Genomic DNA, 18,840 nt, shown 5'->3' with positions numbered 1-18,840 from the left:
AGTCACAATCCTCCAAGAAAACACTGCATTAGTCACAATCCTCCAAGACAACAATGCATTAGTCACAATCCTCCAAGACAACACTGCATTAGTCACAATCCTCCAAGACAACACTGCATTAGTCACAATCCTCCAAGACAACACTGCATTAGTCACAATCCTCCAAGACAACACTGCATTAGTCACAATCCTCCAAGACAACACTGCATTAGTCACAACTATTGAAGACTGCATTGCACTGTCGCAACTAAGACAATTCTACACCAATCGAAACAGAAGTGGGGAGCGCTTTTGAACATTTTCAAATGGAAACAGCGCTTTATAAATTTAACTTTATTATTATTATTAAGTCACTTTTGAACATGAAATGCTCGTACAGGCATACAAGACTTTTAACACATAACAAGCAAAAATTGGTTAATTTTGTAGGTTAAGTTTATTTGTCGACAATCTCTACACCTAGATGATTTAACAGAAATAACGTTATGTACAAACAAGAATGTGAAAATCAGGTGATATTCTGTGAAAATACCAACTATATAGATCATGTGAGTACCAATCATCAGAGGCAACCTTGGTTCTAGGATTTCTGAGTGCCATTTCTATTCATTAAAGTCATAAGAAGTACTGGAGCCGAGGATGTCAGTTCAATCTTTGACCCCTGATCTCTCAGGATGTGGTGACATCTAATTCTGGATGCGTGGGTGCTGTTTGCTCTACAGTTACAAGGACTCCATGCAAGGTTTTGACCCTCAATTTGAAACCAAAATTTTTTCCTTGAACACAACAATAAGTGACTATTTAGATCTATATACATGTACAACTACTGGTAGTTATTTACATAATTATATACATGAAGTGATCACAGAAGAATATAGCACAATTCATATTTGTTTTGCATTGAAGAGGTCAGAACTGCAAAGAAAATTATATCAAAGGTCAATTCTTGGTTTACAAAGTGACCCGCTCCTCGTTACAATATCAGAGTCCACATGCCCAATGTGCCTGTTACAGACTATAACACAGTGCAGTAAAACCTACACCATTCCTTTTGACTAGACAAGTTCCCCTTTGGCAGCCTGGAGAGCCAATATTCTATGCCTATAAAATGGTTATATTCCATCAATTTTGAAAATCCGAAAGTTCTACGGGAGCGGAGGCTTAGAGCTTTCCATTTCTGCTGTCAAATAAAGTCCTTTAAGGCCGGGGAAAAACGAACTCCAAATATTGGAAATGTCTCATCCGTGAATACGAGTGTTCCTGCTTGCTCGAGCCTCTTCAAATGTCATCAGGTCCTCACACATTACCATGCATGCGTCTGTCTGGGTCTGGGATGGATGTGTAGAACAGGGTGTAGGCAGCAGACGTCTGAAAAGCAGAAGGTAGATGTTTACGATCAGACTAAAATACAAACTAAACTTACTTAGGAAAAACTCCATGGAAACGAGAGAAAATATCAAATTAAATACATTGATTTTTAACAGGATTGAGATCTAAAGTTTCAACGGAAGACAACTTGAGGAAAAGCTGCTGACACAAGATGCCCCCATCAAAAATTGAACAGAAAACCAAGGTAAGACTACTATACTGGGTCCTATGTTTTGTGTCAATCCCCCCATGAACAATACCTTGATATTCCTCTCAGAGATGGATGACACGTCTGCATCATCAAACTTCAACCACGATCGCCTCAGATAGTTGTATGCGTACGCCGTATCTGAAATGAAACATAATCTAAGTCTTCTTCTAGACTAGCTGGCTGTGCTGAGTACAGTGGGAGTGAGGCCTTGTTGGTAATCCAAGCTCGATTGATGCTTTAAAGTTCGTTTGGTTCTTCTAATAGTTTTCATTCCTGGTGTTTCAGACAGTCTACACTGTGGGTTGTCAAGTGTCTGAATGATCCCAAGAACATACCAGTTTGTGTTCAGGTTCAGCCATGTTGGATGACAGAACAATGATTTGTCGTGCCTGACTTAACTGAATCAAATGGTGTCATGGTCAATTGGACTTGCTGTCTTTTGTCTGTCCCCCTAAGTGATGACGTCAGGTGAGAGCACTCTACACTGCAGTGTGTCGCACAATGAAGGGATTAGCAGTTGACACAACCACAGAACAGCTCAATGCTAATAGTGAATTACATGATGGTAAGCTGTTGGTAAAGGCCATTGTCTCTGATCAGGTCCAATCGGGTCCAATGAAGCCTGACATGCTGCCTATGGGTAGTAAGGTAATGCACTAGAGCTGGCTATGGTGTGTACAGTGAGAAACAAGGTCAGCTTGATTGAGTCAGAATGAGACTCTGGCCTACTTGATCTGGGTAAAGGGCACTTTTTGCCCAAGTCCAAAACTTTCATAGAAAATGCAACTTACAGTGTCCACCCTCCATGGTCCCATAATGGTTCTGGAAAAATGAGGAAAAGTGTTTGAAAAAAGGCTATCTGTAGATTTGTAATTGGGAAGTTACAACATCGTGTCCAGATAGACAGAACGAAAGCAGTTTAAAGACAACATTTTTGCAGTAGATAGATGGCTAATACTTACCGAAATAGCATAGAGTCTGTAGTCTGGCCGGACTGTAATACTTACCGAGATAGCATAGAGTCTGTAGTCTGGCCGGACCCGGTGACCTCTCACATATCTCTTCAGGTCGAGACTGTGAAGGGGAAAGTCCACAGCTGTGTTCAGTTTCTGGTGCCATGAACCATCACTTGAAAACCTGGAGAGAAAGTTAGTTACAAAAGTATCAGTCTGTCAAATCATATTTCAACAAGGCTGGAAGATCTCCTGATCTCCTGATCATCCTGGCCTGACCTTCCAGGTAGCAACATGCTTCTGTTATCAGAAGCAGTCAGTGGAACCTAATTACTGCGTTCAGTCTTGTACCTTTTTAGATGTATCAACAGTATAGCCGGCAGCTTCCAGATCTCGGTTTTCTTGGACGCTTCCCTCCTCGTCTTGCACTGTGGACAGAACCACTTACTGGACCCACTCAGCTTCTCCTCTTTCAGGTACAGGTTCAGACAATCCTGAAAGTATGAATCCAATAATGATCAATCAGCCACTTTTTTACCCTGTGAAGTTGACTCGTCCATTAATGAAGCTTAACACCCTGGTTTGTCAAGCCAAGTGTTGAAAGTCACCTTGTCTAATTCATCGGGGATGAGGAATCAGCGAATGTTCAATACCCATACCTGGCAAACTTTGTGATACGAGAGACTGTATAATGAGATATGAGCAGTCACTGCCAAGTTAATGATCTACACAGGCTACTCTTTACAGGGAAAGCATGGGATGTCACCATTCCACATTCACCTGCATATTAGTGTCACCATTTTGTGCCACAATATAACCTATCACCTCTTGTCTGCCTACTGAGGCCCCTTGAAGTGGACTCATCCACCTGTAACCTGTTGAGCTTTCACGCCCTGGGCCGTCTCGCCTCTTGTCGGATGTCACCAGCCAGAGAAGGTCAACTTACGTGCATCGTACACCGACTGGAGGAAGGCAGGGGTAGTGATAAATGCATGACCGTCTCAAACTTCACTGACGTCTTGCGGCATTTAAGGCACATTAAAGTTGACTTTAGCTGACCCTGAAAGATGATGACAGTTGAAGAACAATCTGACAGAGGGCAATCCCCGGGGTGTGTTTTTTAATTCTTCTCTTGAAGACCTCCATGTCCTGGTAGGTCTGGGTTCTCTGCCAAGGTTTTGTACAAGTCTTCAGGACTGCGGCAATCAGAGGCAAGACTTGAAAGAAGATGTTACCTGAAATAGTTCCACGATGATCGACTCGTTCAGGAGCTTGTATGTTTTCCATGCGACCTCTGCCGCTATATGATCGGGTACGCCATCTGTCTCCTGGACAGGAACCTTGGGGCGAGTCTTGATCTGAAAAGTACACAGACAAATAACAGTTACATGTAACTGCCTCATTTTCCCAGGCGTTTAATTGTTTGGGAATAGCGTCGATTTGAAGTAGACCTAGGTCAGATTGCGCTGAATGAGTTAAAATGATGGAGAATGCTTACCATGTTTAGATCCTCATGAAGGGCATCCAGGATGTAACAGAGGAATTCCTGTGAGTCGTGCTGAATGTATCCAGCAAACATCGGCTGGTGGCGACTGATTGTGTGCTGAAAGAGAGACATCGATGTGATAATTCATACTGACACTCTTCTGAAAGACAACTTAAAATGAGATGACAGCAAAAGTGGCATCTCTCATAGGGATGCGGTCGGTAGTCCTGTCATCGATCGGACAGCGTTCTTGTAATTTGTTCCAAAGATATCTGTGGATTTTGTAAACTAAATGGCCGATATCTTACCTTCAAATCTCTCGGCGTGACTGAACGATAATGTGTCGACCAGAGGGCGTTCATCACCAGCGCTGCCTCATCGGCCACCTCACCCTTACAACCCATGAAATTCTCTCTGAAAATATTGTCGACCGAAATTAGTATCAGTTTCAACATCTCAGGTTAAAACAGCAGGTCAGAGTCTCTCTCTTTTGATAGAGGAGGTGACTTTTATTGGACCAAGAAGGTTTTCTTTTTACCTACAATACATAACAATCAAATACCTGATGTTTATGTACCAGTACTAAGGCACTGGATCATTGAGTACCTGTACATGTGGGCGTGTCAGTAAAGTGACTTGCCTGAGGTCACAAGCAATTCAAACCAAGAGTTCCAATAGTTACCTGTTGATGTCAAGTCTGTAGTTATTAGAGAGGAAGTAGGATATGAGCGGCACGGTATTACTCAGGCACTGGATGATTGAGTTCATGTAACATGTGTTGCCTTGGTTACGGAGGCCTGTCAGTCCTGGTTCCTGAAAGAAAGGGCCTATGGGTCAATGAAGCTTATGGCATGTTAACATTCTAAGGGACATGCAGTCAGCCAGCCACAATGCATGATTGGCCACTCCCAACTTTTAAGTCAAACTTGAAGTATTTCTCTTGTGACCCACAACTGCATCTTGATTGACCTCAGCTTTATAGGGCTTGGATGAAGCTGGCTTGAGAACCTTGTGTTCCATCAGCCATCACTCTTGGCCAGCCAAACCACTACCAACTTTGACAAGAGACGTACCGATTTCCCGTAGTCTGGATTCAGGCTCATGATCTTGTCAGCATCCAGGGACAGGAACGTGTTGGTCATTGATGGCTTCGGTGACTCCCTGGAAGATATAGCACAAAAAGATGAGTGGAAGAATTAGTGGACGCATCTGAACTCAAAAAGGTTTTTAACCAGTTATTACTCTTTGAAGATTCCAACCATCACAGCTGCCTAACTGATGCAACCAGACATAAATGGCCATGAAACATCTTCCAAGCACCAAGGGCACATGACACCTATAGCTAGTCAGACCACCCATACCTTGGTTTGACCACCCATACCTTGGTTTGACCACCCTGCTGACCGCTGGCTTTGGTTCCTGTCTTGGCATAGCCTCCGCATCGTCTGCCAAACTCGCTATGTTTGGTGTTGACGTTGACCTCCGCATACCAGATCCGGACCCTGACAGTTTCCTCTCCTGAGGTTCGTCCCTCAGTTTTGCGGTATGGATGCTGGCATCTGAACCTGAAATTTGAAATCAAATTCAATCAAGCCAAGGCCTACTCAGACCTCTTGCACCCAAAGACAGACGTAGCATGTGACAGTCTTGTAAGGTAATAGGTCGAGGGAAAAACTGGTCTCTAATCATTCTCAAAATATTCATTTGTGTGCCCCCCTCCCTCCCAACTGTGTTCTGCTGTACCCTTTTATGGCCTCATTGAGATTTTTAGCTTCCCATCTTGCATAAAGAATCTACCCTGGCATTCAGCCTGGGTGATACAGCCTAGTGGCACAGTGATACAGCCTAGTAGCTAACCAAGGGGGGTACTTGAAACCAACAGACAAGCTAGACATATGTGCGTCTCTTTCGTTACCTTTCTCTGGTGGGTTCCACTGTGTCGTGCCTGTCTTATGATTAATGTAATAATATTTTGAATTCTTGGCATCAAATCTTTTCTCCCAACCTGCAGGCATAGCAGGACCTTCGGAGGATGATTTTTTTTCTGGGGCTGCTGGTTTAACTGTGGGTTCTAAAAGCAACATGCATGGAGAGTAAATGCTGTTTCTAGAAGCAGGTGCAGATGGATTCATACAGGTACGATGGTGAAACTCTGATAGAAAGGCTGAGGAAAAGTACCATTGGACAAACAGAACGAAAGAAAAGTTGACACGCGTTGTTTTCAACTTGTTGTCCTGGTACCTTATCAGTATCAGTAGGATTTCTTCCCTTATTTTCTGTTGGAAGGAAGGGGTTAACCTTGGTATGTGAGGAGAGTAACCGAGACTGAATACACTAGACACTCCAAACACAAGACACTTCCTAAACTAATGGCTACAGGCCTTATGCATACATTATTTGTACATCAAACAAGAAGATTCCCAACACTTTCTACAACCAATCTAACTGGGAGAAAGTCTCTAAGAGTTTGATCAAAGGTGTGTAGTCTCACCAGGGATGTTGTCCTCCAAGAGTGACTTGTCTGCTGTTGGACTGGTTGAGACCTCAGGCATCTCTGGTTTCTGTGGGGAAGGTTGAGGGGTTGGCTGAAAGGAAACAGACCAGGTTCGTTAGGTGTAGCTTCACTTGATCTTGAAACGTGATTCTGACGGATGGAGCTGAAGTCTACAGCTGGATAACAAGTTTACATTTCATGGAGCCATTTGAAAACAAAAGATTAGATTCAGTTCTGAAGAAATCACCTCATTATTGTCCCTTGTCATTCTGTGGAGAGAAATGGGGACAAGAAAATACCCCCCCTCTCTGTCTGTCCAACTGGTCACTTGTTAATTACCTGTTTTTCAGCTTTAGGGCTCTCCGGCAGCGGTTCATTAGGTGAATCAACGACCGACGGTTTCACTTCCTCTGGTGGTGGTGGTGTGACTTTCTTCTCTTCTTCCTTCATCTTCTTCTCCGTCCTCATCCTGGTCACCTCCTCCTGCAGACGTAACTTCTGCTTCTCGCGTTCCTCCATCCGTGCGATCTCCTCACGTCTGCAATAATGACAACCAAGTCGATATTGGTGAACATGGTAAACCAAATCCAGGGTGTGGTTGTTCAGAACAAGTGAGGTCACTAACACTGGCATTAACTTAACTCGGTATTATCTCCAGTTACGTCCATTAGGAAAAACACGCAGAGTATCTCAACCAGGTCAAGTGGAATCATAACCCCCCCCCCTCAACCAGGTCAAGTGGAATCATAACCCCCCCTCAACCAGGTCAAGTGGAATCATAACCCCCCCCAACCAGGTTAAGTGGAATCATAACACCCCCCCTCAACCAGGTCAAGTAGAATCATAAACTAAACTACTCACTTCCTTTTCTCCTCCTCAACCTTCGACCTTTCCTCCTCTAGATATTTCTCCTTGGTCGCGGAGATCTCTTCCTGGATGCGACGTTTCTCGCGCATCAAGTCTGCGACCATCTTCTCTTCCTTGTGTCGCATCTGTTCCAGTTCTTCCATCTTTTTCTCCTCATCCTGAAAGAGTGATTCATTTTCTTTGTTAAGTTGAAATCTAAGTCTTTCTCAGCAACATTGCGACCCCAGTGGTCATAAGTGGGATCATTTTAAGTATAATATGGAGAAGTTTTTGAATCTTTCAAGTTTCTGATCTTCAAATTGACTTAACATCTTCGCGTAAACCAATAATCAGGCCAACCTCACCTTCAGTTTTGCCAGCCGTGCCTTGTGCTCCAATATCACTCTCTCCTGTTCTTTCTTATAATGCTCTAACTCCGTCTCACGCTCCACTTTGATCCGGTGAAGATCCTTCAGATCTTGCGCCAGCACCTCTGCTTCCTGGGACAAGGTTGGTTTAGTTGGTTTCTCCGTCCGGTCCAATTTCGGTTTGACCGCCCGGTCCACTTTAGGCGGGGATCTTGCTTGACTGATAAACTTATCCAAGTCAATATTATCCATTGTTTGCGACTTGGGCAGTGATTTTGCGATATCGACGTTAGAGGGCGCAGGTTCATTGGTATTTTTCGTCCCCAAGTTATCGATGAAGAAACCGTTATCAACTTTATTATGAATGTACGCCGAGGAATTATTCTCTAAGGCGTCCATTTGTGATTGTCCTTGGCCAACTTTAGGTTTCAACGCCCTGTTTACTGTTGGTATTTTATTAGCTTCAGGCGTGTTGACATCTATCTGAGCCACGTTATTTACAGCGATGTCTGTGTTGTTTTGTTTTGCTTGTGGTGGGTCTGGTTTCGGTGTCGGTGGCATGAACGTTTCCTCAAAGTCAGGGTAGTCAAAATCCACTGAAATGTTATCAAGATGATTAGAAACACATGAGAAATGATTCTTTCTTTCTTCCTGAAACCTTTACTCTCCCAGCATGTGGACGCTGCCCCTCAATATGCAGACTATGTCCGCATATTTTCATTCCGTTGCAGCATTTGAGATGAGCTTTTATTGTCTGATCTAAAACTTGCCCTTGTACCTGATAGATATCTGCGCCAACTAAAACAAGTCGATGCCCCTGAATATACAAATATTCCTTCAGTCCAATATTGCAGCATGCATATCATACAGGTCATTATGATAGATGTAAGAAGGCACTTACATAGATTAGTGGTCAGTGTCTTATTAACCGAAGGTGTCAGTGGGACATTGGCGTTGGTCGTCACTGTCGGGTAGTGTAGCAACCAGTTCTCATAGCCTCCCTCCAAGACAAGTGGCTCGCTCCGAATGACTGTACTCGAATCAAACTGAAATCACCAATATTGTGTAAGTTGATCTAAGCTTATAACTCTTTTAGCGCGCATGTGTGTTGTAACTTTGATTAGAAGTGAAATTCTGACCATAGATTAGGAGCATCGAGTTTTGTAGCGGGCTTTGACAAACATCACCAACTTTGGAATCTCATAACACCAAACGCTACCTTGAAAATAGCATCTTTAAGAGTCCTGAGTGAGGTGCCTGGCATCAGGTGATCTATGTTACTATTCCAGTCGAGCAGAATGATATAATCCATCACACCACGTTTGGCCCAGAGTTCCTTCGAGGCTGCTGGTAGCTCTGGTTCAATGTAGGTCACCGTCCGGCTGAAAATGAAACATTTGGAAAGATTTCTTGTCAAGAACTTTGCTTGGGAGCTTGAGAACAACTCAGAGTAAGACTAGGGACATAAAGCAAAATCTTGACCTCTGTCAAGGTGTAGGCCTCTACCTACCAGTGGGACACTTACAGTAATGAAATCAAATGCTATACATTGTTGTTACTTACCCTGGTGGTATAATCTCCACAGGTACACTAATGCAGTTCTTCCTGTTGATGTGGGAGTTTTCAAACTCCTTGGCGGGCCTGACGTCCATCAGAATGATGTTCATCTCATTGTTCATGAGGTATTTGTAGGTCTGAGGCACGGTGATTGCTCCTGGGGGAATGTCATCAACTTCTGAAACAACCAAATGCACCTTCTTCATGCATAAATTCAATGAGTTGTAACGCTATGTTTGATAACTTGGTAACTTGTCAGTGGCAAGATGTATGTTTTAGAGTGTTTCAGGCTCACTAATCTCCTTCACAAGTAAATATGACTGTCCCAAACTTAGATAGAAGAACCACAATAGGCGTAGTAGTTTTCATACAGGACAGTAACATTAAGGCCTGTATGTATGAACCATGGTCACCATTATGACAAAGAGAGAGAATGGCGTTTAACCTTTCTCCTCGACTGTCTCCTTCTCGATCTCTGTTTGTTCTTCCTCCAGTTTCTTAGTCTCTAACGTCTTCTTTGCCCTGTCATTCTTTTCAATTTCCAGTTTGTCCAATTTGGAACTAACTTCTTCAGCTTTGAGGAGATCATACCTGAAATGAACATTCATCAAGTTGATTTCTTAGAAAAATGTCATCGATTTAATGGGCAACATCAAAACCCCACTCCAACCCATTAGGTACCTTTTCTTTTGAGGCTATCTGTACCACAAGCTGTTTCCTAACTGCTGGTGCTAACAATGTTCACTTCTGCGAACAGACGGTTACTTTACTACTTTGGTAACTGAATCCAACTGCATACTAAACATATGAAAGTTCCCTGTGCTATACCAAACACATACTCATTATCGTACTCAACTAAAGAAATCTAAGACTAATTTCATTGACCTAATTATGGACAATTGGTCAGAAATTCTAAAATGATTACCTGTCTTTAAGGCTGGTTGATAGCTTCTCTGCTGCTTCAATTGCCTTTAGTGAGTTACTGGTGCTGATCAACTTGTTGAAGAATTCCTGAAAAAAATAACACAAACAATTCTAAGAATAGAAATGCATGATTTCCATGTTTCCTGTCCCAATTTTGGTTTTAAAACCATTAGTTTTTCATTCTCCTTTAAATCTACAGATATTTATTTTCATGGTCTAAAATAGCGAGCACATACACATTACTGTCTTCCAGTCATCATGTTATAAGCCAATCATGGTCGTAGCTGTTGATCCGGGCTTCATGAGGAAATCATTTTACTGCCATGAATGAGACAACTGAGTCAACTTACAGCATTCTTCCTAAAATCTGGTGATTTCTTTACAAGAGTGATGATGTTGAAATACTTCATGAACATCACATACGCCTTTTCCTCATCTCCCTTCTTCTGAGCATCAACGGCTGTGCTGTAGACTTTGTCTGCTGATTTGATGAACCTGAAGCGTGAAGTGTCCATGGATGAAAACTGATATTACAGTGCCAGTCATGTTTCATGCCTCTTTATTGTAAAGACATTTCTCAGGAGAAAAATAACATCATAGAACAGGCCAAGGGTTCTTTGGGTAACTTTTTGGCCACCTTTTTTCTCATGAGATACTTGAGTAGGGAATTATTTCATTCTTCCTTGCTATCCATCCATGCAGTTGGCTATTTTCTGAGAACACAACATCTTTGAATGGTGAGAAAGTTTGGAGGCTGTACATCAGTCAGAAGAGTGTCATCTCCTGTCCTGCAAGGCCCTATAGGAACAGACAAGACACTGTCAGCATACTTACACTTTCGCATTTGTAACTTTATGTGTTATATCGGCCAATTTGTTGAGATCAGCCATGGCATGGCCGAGGTACAGAGGAACAACTTCTGAAGGCATGATGAGTGGCTGCCTGGAAAGAATGCAATAGAAATCAATCTTGGAGAGGACTGAATAATGAGTTTGTATTTCCTCTCTCATGTTGTTTTGGTCATAACAACACAAGACACAGTCAGTCACAGAGTGAGAGGGGGAGGGGGCAATGTGGCACAAGAGTGCCGCAGCCTCGGGGCCAGTGACACTACTGTCTGTCTGGATTGGGGGGATGGGAAAACTCAGTTCGTAACCTACAAAAAAACTCCAATTGGAATAGTAAACAGACTTAATTTGAAAAAAGTCTTTAACCGATATTGGGTTTTTTGCATTTTCAATTTGAGGATGACAATTTTTCCTTAGAATTCCAACGAAAACAGTTCCTGTCAATATATTCCCATAACAAAAACATTGAACCGAGCTTATGTTGTTTCTATATCATCTTATTCACCTTCCTACCACAGAAGATACCCAATCAAGATTTCAATTTGACTTGGAAAATGACTTTATTCTGCGTTTTCAATCACTTCCTGAAACAAGAAGCCATCTTTGTTTTCTTAATTGCGGTTGTTTCGCTCCCTTACCTTTTCGCCCCAAGTCGTTTCGCTCCCTTGGACATTTGTGTACAAGTGGCAAAGTAGATGTGCATTCTAGGATTGTCAAATCTACAAGGTCATCTGCTGTGTGATCTTCGGCAGGTCACTTGTCTTTCATTCTTTATCATTCGTCGGTCACCAAGAGTGTGATCCTGGGCAAATCTATCCTCTCTTGCATTTATATCATGTGTGAGATCTGGGACTAACGTTGGCGTCAAGACATCAGTCATAAGCATGCATCTTTTAAAAAAAACTTTGAAGAAATCGGCTCAGTATTTTTTCACACTGCAGTCCAAGGGACGGTGATATGGAGTGAAGACTTGTTAAATCAGTCTTGTCTAATTATTGATGGTTACATCTACAGTCATGCTCAGGAAATCAGGGGTTAATGTTCGCTGTTCGCTTCTCCTGACCTTACCTCATAGCTTGGTGGAGTCGCTTACCTTAGTTGGGGCAGGTTGTAAATGTGTCTGTGTCAGCTAGATTGTGTCGTTTGTGTTGCCTGGTCGGGATGTCTACTTTCAGTCAGGCCAGGTGTTAACATTGTCTCTGTGGCAGCAAAGCTGTGAACTGTCTTCTCTGTGGTCACGTCGAGGTGTCTCACCCTCAGGTAGACCAGGCTGTAACCTAATTGTCACAATGATAGTCAGGCTATAACACAATAACATCGGGAAGGTGGGAGACAGTTACCAATAAACACAAGAATCTTTCAAACACACAAGACTCAATCTGAAGATCGAAGACCTGCATTATAACTGTCTTCAATGTAGCAGGGTCGAGCTGTTGTGTCAGATCTACATTGCACGAATCTAGGATGGGACGGAGAATTCGGTCGATCATGTTCTTATATTGAGTGTTGACTGGTTCAATATATCAGATCCTACTTGCTGACTTTGAGCTGGTAATCTGTGGGTCAGTCTCCGGTCATGTAATGATGAAGCAAAACACAATTTGTGGTGTCTCCTCCAGGGTTGTGACTGTCTTCGGAGAGTGTGGAGAGTCATGGACTTCATGAACGAACTACGCCATCGCCCTCTTCAGGGCACGTTAGGAACTGTATAGACTACGCCATCGCCATCTTCAGGGTAAGAGGGGAACTGAAAACACCAAACGGTCTTTTCAGTTTCTACCGTGCCCTGAAGATGGCGATGGCGTAGTTCAGAACTTTAAATGACTTCATGAAAGAACTATGCCATCGCCATCTTCAGGGCAAGGTTGGAACTAGAAAGACTGCGTTTTGTCTTTTCAGTTCCTAGCTTGCCCTGAAGATGGCGATGGCGTAGTTCTTTCATGAAGACCATGAGACTCCGATAACTAGCTCAAAGGGGGCGGGGGATTTAGGCGTAGGTTCGGCGCTGAAAGTGTTGATTCATTGTACCGGGATACTTTCTCAATCCCCACAAAAAGTACCAGGGAGGGAAACGACTTCGATTTTGAGCGAAACGACTGAGGGCGAAAAGGTCAGGGAGCGAAACGTCCGGGCACCTTGGTTTTTTTGGTATAACTGTTGATTCAAAATTGTCGTTACGCTTTTTACTTTTTATACGTTTCTGAACTTATCTTGTACAATAAAATCAAAAAGTTACCTATATTGTTCTTTAAGGATCTTTTTTAATCTAATTTTATTACTTACTTGTAATGAAATAGATTTTTTGTATTTTCTTCGTTTTTAAAATCATACGAATAGACCGTAAGACTGAATTATCAACTCAACTTCAGCATGGCGTTCAGAAGTACACGTTTTCTAATTTTCTCTCTGACTTTTCTCTTAATTTTCCACATTTTGCGCTGCGAAGACGAGCCTAAAAAGGCTGAGAAAGATGACAAAGATGAAGCAGAGGTAGAAGACGATAAGGAGGATGAAAAATACGATCCAGAAAAGGAGAAACGGGAAGAAGAAGAAGAGAAACGATTAGAGGAGGAACGTTTCAAAAAGAAAAAAGTTTATGATTATGATGATGCCGACATTGAAAGGCTTTATGATCAATGGGAGGTGCGTATGTCAATAAAAATGCCGCTCAGCCAATCAGGTGGCTCCGTGTTAGCTATACATTTCAGGCCTAGGAGTGACTAGCATTATGTGATGTGTGTGTGAGCTGTGAAGTGTTGATAGGCTGAGCAGTTGTAATGTTAAATGTATGTAGATGTATGGCTGCCCTGTTGTCGCAAACTCAGGATTAATAATCAATGGCCTTAACAATAAAAAGCTTGGCCTGTTGGAATTAAAAAAAGTATCTAGCTCCAGAGTCAAAGTGTCAGTGGTGTCCAGATTGAAAGGTGTTCTTCTAATTTAAAGGGGTGTTGAGACTGAAAAAAGGTGTTCTGCCATAGTGGTGCCCAGACTGAAAGGGTGTTCTTCTAAATTGGTGTTCAGATTGAAAAGGTGTTCTGCTTGAAGTGGTGTCCAGAAAAAAAAAGAAGTTTTTTTCTACGCTAAAAAATTTTGACATTTGCAGGAGAATGATGTCGAGACGTTACGAGAAGATGGGCAGCTTGATTACAAAAGGGAGGTTACCGAATCAGACTTTAACACCTTCGACTTTTCCAACCTTGAAAATATCATGAAAGCATCCAAAAATGGGGAAGACTTAAATGATGTTTGCTAATAAGTTGGTAAGTTGACAGAAAGATTTCAAACTACATCCAGCTACCCTTCTACATTTCCAGGATAATGACGACGTCAAACTACCAGAGGACGAACAACCGGACTTCAAGAAGGAGGTCCCACAACCAGATATTAACACTATCGATTTTTCGAATCCTGAAAATATCATGAAAGCAACGAAAAAGGGAAAAACATTGATGATGTTTGCAAATATGGTTGGTAAGTAAAAGCAGAGTTCTTAACACGGGTCGTTTGAGTTGGCCCTTTCTAGTTAGCTCACCTCTTAGCAGAGGTGAGCTTATCCCATACCGTGGCGTCCGTCGTCCGTCGTCGTCGTCGTCGTCGTCGTCGTCCGTCGTCGTCCGTCGTCCGTTAGCAGGGCACGTTTCGTAACTGTTAGAGCTATTGAGTTGAAACTTGGTACACATGTACCCTTATGTAATGACACCTTGGAGACCAAGTTTCGGTCCGATTCGTTTCATGGTTTGGCCACCAGGGGGCCAAACGTTAAAAGTGAAAATATGCAATATCTCCCTTAATAGTAGTCGGGAAATTTTGAAAAAAATATGGTAGGTACTTCTAGCAAAGGTGCATCATATATCCTCCGGGTTTTTGATTTGACCTCCTTTTCAAGGTCACAGAGGTCAAATGGTGTAAATTGGCCGTTAGGATGTAACGATGGCACGTTTCTAAACTGCAATGACTATTGATACCAAATTTGGTACACATTTACCCCTTAGTCAGGTGATCTCAGGGACCGAAGTTTGGTCCAATATGATTCACCACTTGACCACCAGGGGGCAAAATCCAAAAACCTTAAAAATGTGATTATTCCTTAACTTCTTGCCCGATTGCCACCAATTTGATATCATGGGTACATCTAACCACCATACAGTATATGTCACACAGGTTTTTAATTTGACCTTCTTGTCAAGGTCACAGAGGTCAAATGGCTTAAATTCGCCGTCAGGCCGTACACTATGGCACGTTTCTTAACTGCAATGACTATTGATCACAAATTAAGTACACATGTACCCCTTGGTCAGGTGATCTCAGGTACCGAAGTTTAGTGCGATCTGATTTGCCGTTTGGCCTCCAGGGAGGGGGCCAAATCCTAAATTCTTCAAAATGCCATTATTCCTAGTAATTACTTGCCCGATTGGCACCAATTTTATATCATAGGTACATCTAATTCTAACAACCATTCAATGTGTCACCCGGGTCTTCTTTGATTTGACCTACTTTTCAAGGTCACAGAGGTTGAATGTACTGTAAATTGGCCATTTTGGGGAAATTGTAATTGCTTAGACCTACATCAAACCTAACACTACATGACACAATACCATGCTCTTTATCCATCTTTCCTCCACATGAGGTGAGCACAATGGCCCTGGCCATTTCATTTTATCTATTTACGACATTCCATAAAAAATCTCCAATGTTGGAAGGTAAGGGTGAAGGGGAAGATGCTGGATGGATGCAGAGAGATGCACGAGAAGTACAGCATCTGACTTGAACAGAAGTAATAGGAAGTTACAGATAGAGCATGACACCTTTGATAAACATGCCAGCATCTGTTGTTTGTTTTGTCACCATGGCAACGAGATAAAGGCCTACTGTTTCATTGTTGCCGACAATGTGCAAAATCAATATGACTTGATAGTATCAGTCAATAGATATACTTCTATTTCTGTAACACTGATTTTCATTGTAAATGTGTTCATGCATTTGGTCTTGAAATCAGTTATATTACTTGCGCTCTCCCATTGCAAAATTTGCCCCTCGCAATTGTAAATCATTGAAATGTTTATGAGCATTAAGTAATTCTTTAAGCGTTCTTTATATTTTCAGGTAACCCAAGTAAGCGTGAAACAGAACGTATCTCCGGGTTATGGCAGAGCAGTCTTCACAATGGAGGAATAGAGGTTCAAAGGTATGCACTTACAGGCCTACTGGTGGACTCTAGGAAGGAGTGAGGGCACCATCTTCAGTAGACTTGTAACATGCATGGTTAGAGGACTGGGTCGTGTTTGATTCACCCGTAAATACATTCTTTGTCTCTTAAGAGAGACTCCTATTGGTGACTTTCTTAAACTTAATCTTAGGTCGAGCTGGCTCCTCTTACATATCTAGTCTCTCACAGCCAGGACACATCTAGCTGTATACTGACATGTGACACTCAAGCTTTTGTTCACAAGTCTCTATGGCAACTAATTGGTGATTAATTGGCCTGTCAATCACTATCCAACACTTGTTTTCTGGATTAAGACTTGATTGAATCTTGTTTTCAGGTACGTTATTGAACCTTCAAAAGTCCTGTTTGTTTTCAACGATGGTTCGCTGGCGTGGGAGGCAAAAGATTTCCTGATAACACAGGAGACCTGTAAGGAGGTTACAATAGAACAGAAGGCTTATATTGGGAAAGGAGGAGAAAAGGTATGTACACTCAATCAATTCTACCAAGACTTAATACAGATTAGTCTTGTGATGATGTTCTGTTGTGAAGATGGAGTCACAACACCACTGATAGCACCAAAAGACAAAAGCCACTGTGTTCCTTTCTGATCGGTGCAGCTCTGACACTGAGGTGCTTCCTTCAAACAGGGACTTCCTCCTATCACAGTGTTGGCCATTTCATGTAGCCAAGCTGCGATGATAGATTGAAGTTTAGGTGGCTCTTGGAGCTCCTGATGTTGGCAAGACGTAACCACTTGGGTTGGCCTCAAGCTGTATGCCACAAACACGCTAAAGACGGAAGATGTACAAATACCAAAATGTTTTACAAAAATTCATGTTCATTTTGTCACTGTTGCAGGAAAAGGCTGAGGAGGAGAAGAAAAAGGCAGCAGAGGCTGAGAAGAAGAAAGAAGATGAAGCCAAAGATGGGGAGGAAGACGGAGGGAAGGGAACGGCCAAAGAGGCACAGAAACCAAAAGATGAATTATGAGAAAAACATTCCTAGTCCCTTTAAAATTCTGTTAATCAAAATGTTATCTCTGAGCATTTTCAGAAGTTAACTTTAACTGCTTTCAATGTTTTAACATTTTATGTGGTGTTTATGGTTGTGTTGGATATGAATGGCAGCAACTGCATTTTGATAGAGTTGGATGAGGAGGCAGACAGCTTCTTGAAGAGCAGGGAGTCTCAAGAGTTTAGCAACCCACTGTAACTTAGAACACTCCCTGTACTGAAAATAGTGCAAACATTAACCATGATGTCTTATTTTACTGGTGCATTTATTAAGAGCCTGTGGAAATAACAGTCCCAAGATCATGTAAATCTTTGCCTTCTTCTGCCACTCCCCCAGGGCCAAACTGATTGTGGCTTTCATCATGTGTGTGTGTTTTATCATTCCAATGTGAATTGACCCTGACGAGAAAACCACAGAAAACAAATATATGACCCTAAAAGGTTTGTTTACACCGGGGGTTTGTGTGCAGGGCTTGAGAAGCAAACATTAACTCTTGATTTCCTAAGGATGGAACGCTGTGGCTCTCAGCAATTTCTGTCATTGCTTTATCGTGACGTAATACTCGCATGGTGCTTAGGTCGTTTTAGTGAAGTCTGCTGGCCAACCATGGTGGTCTATAGGTGGCGTGGTTTTGAACTTGTTGGCCAAGTTACATCATCAAGTATGTACACAAACTTGTTACTATGCAATACTTAACTGCTGTCCATAGAGATTATCAATGATAAGAGTGCGAACGAGAAGAAGAAGAAGAATGATTGGAGTGTAACTGGTAGTATTTGCTGGTGACCAAAAGTCTCTGTGGTTTGGGAAAATATCTTTCGTGCTTCTTGGACTTGGAGAATCGCCCTAACAATAATTAAACTGCCTGGACATCATGGAACACTGATACAAAAACATTCTATTGTGTTGTAAATTTGTACAAAGTGTATGTTGGTGAGGAATAGTCTGTTAATGATATTTTTGTATGCAATAAAGTGAAGTTAGTGGCAATAAATTTCTTTCTGGATTTAAAAGGGTGAATGGTGTACTCTTCCTACAAATATTCACTCCCAATGCCCTTCGAACAGGGAGAACAGACCTCGCCACATCCTCCAAGACTGCAGTCTCTGTCTCTGTGGATGATTAAAGTTGAATGCAATGAAGAAAGAGGCCTTGACTAGATATGACTATACGAGACAATCCAGTGATTACCCGCTCCCCCCCGTTGGCTGGGGCACTATACGAGACAATCCAGTGATTACCCGCTCCCCCCCCCGTTGGCTGGGGCACTATACGAGACAATCCAGTGATTACCCGCTCCCCCCCCCCCGTTGGCTGGGGCACTATACGAGACAATCCAGTGATTACCCGCTCCCCCCCCCCCCCCCCCCCGTTGGCTGGGACGTCCCGACTTGGACATCCAACACTCCGGGAGACACAACAAGGCCCATCCTCCATGGCATCTGGAGTGTACTGACAAGTTATGTTTGATGATCAAGATCACCGACTGAAGGTGATCTTGCCAATCATGAATTCCCAAAACAGGGAATTCCTCTTGGAAGATAGTCTGTTTATTTTGT

The 18,840-nt window shown here is 42.5% G+C and overlaps 2 protein-coding genes across 3 annotated transcripts; one reads left to right on the top strand and one right to left on the bottom strand.

The window, feature by feature from the left end:
• Positions 1–417: 417 nt before the first annotated feature.
• Positions 418–11,667, bottom strand: LOC135498866 (ubiquitin carboxyl-terminal hydrolase 8-like). 2 transcript variants are annotated; one of them, XM_064789364.1, is made up of 25 exons: positions 11,561–11,667; positions 11,042–11,149; positions 10,558–10,702; positions 10,209–10,294; positions 9,729–9,874; positions 9,290–9,461; positions 8,946–9,108; positions 8,628–8,772; positions 7,724–8,322; positions 7,374–7,537; positions 6,852–7,050; positions 6,510–6,603; positions 5,934–6,089; positions 5,400–5,583; positions 5,092–5,179; positions 4,701–4,831; positions 4,327–4,432; positions 4,031–4,135; positions 3,768–3,890; positions 3,479–3,592; positions 2,884–3,026; positions 2,587–2,716; positions 2,371–2,401; positions 1,629–1,717; positions 418–1,368 (listed from the first exon to the last, which is right to left on the bottom strand). In XM_064789364.1, exons 2-25 carry the CDS (start codon positions 11,134–11,136, stop codon positions 1,297–1,299), a joined length of 3,480 nt encoding a protein of 1,159 aa, XP_064645434.1. In that variant the 5' UTR covers positions 11,137–11,149; positions 11,561–11,667; the 3' UTR covers positions 418–1,296. The 2 variants fall into 2 exon arrangements, with proteins under 2 accessions (XP_064645434.1, XP_064645435.1); XM_064789365.1 differs by lacking the exon at positions 5,934–6,089.
• A 1,758-nt stretch (positions 11,668–13,425) lies between these two features.
• Positions 13,426–18,269, top strand: LOC135498779 (LDLR chaperone boca-like). The gene is made up of 5 exons (XM_064789228.1): positions 13,426–13,698; positions 14,373–14,529; positions 16,162–16,243; positions 16,602–16,746; positions 17,126–18,269. Exons 1-5 carry the CDS (start codon positions 13,426–13,428, stop codon positions 17,255–17,257), a joined length of 789 nt encoding a protein of 262 aa, XP_064645298.1. The 3' UTR covers positions 17,258–18,269.
• The last annotated feature ends 571 nt before the right edge of the window (positions 18,270–18,840 follow it).

This window comes from Lineus longissimus, chromosome 14, assembly GCF_910592395.1.
Source record: "Lineus longissimus chromosome 14, tnLinLong1.2, whole genome shotgun sequence".
NCBI lineage: Eukaryota > Metazoa > Nemertea > Pilidiophora > Heteronemertea > Lineidae > Lineus > Lineus longissimus.
The sequence above is the reverse complement of the archived record's forward strand: the minus strand, read 5'-3'. Positions and strand labels throughout refer to the sequence as shown.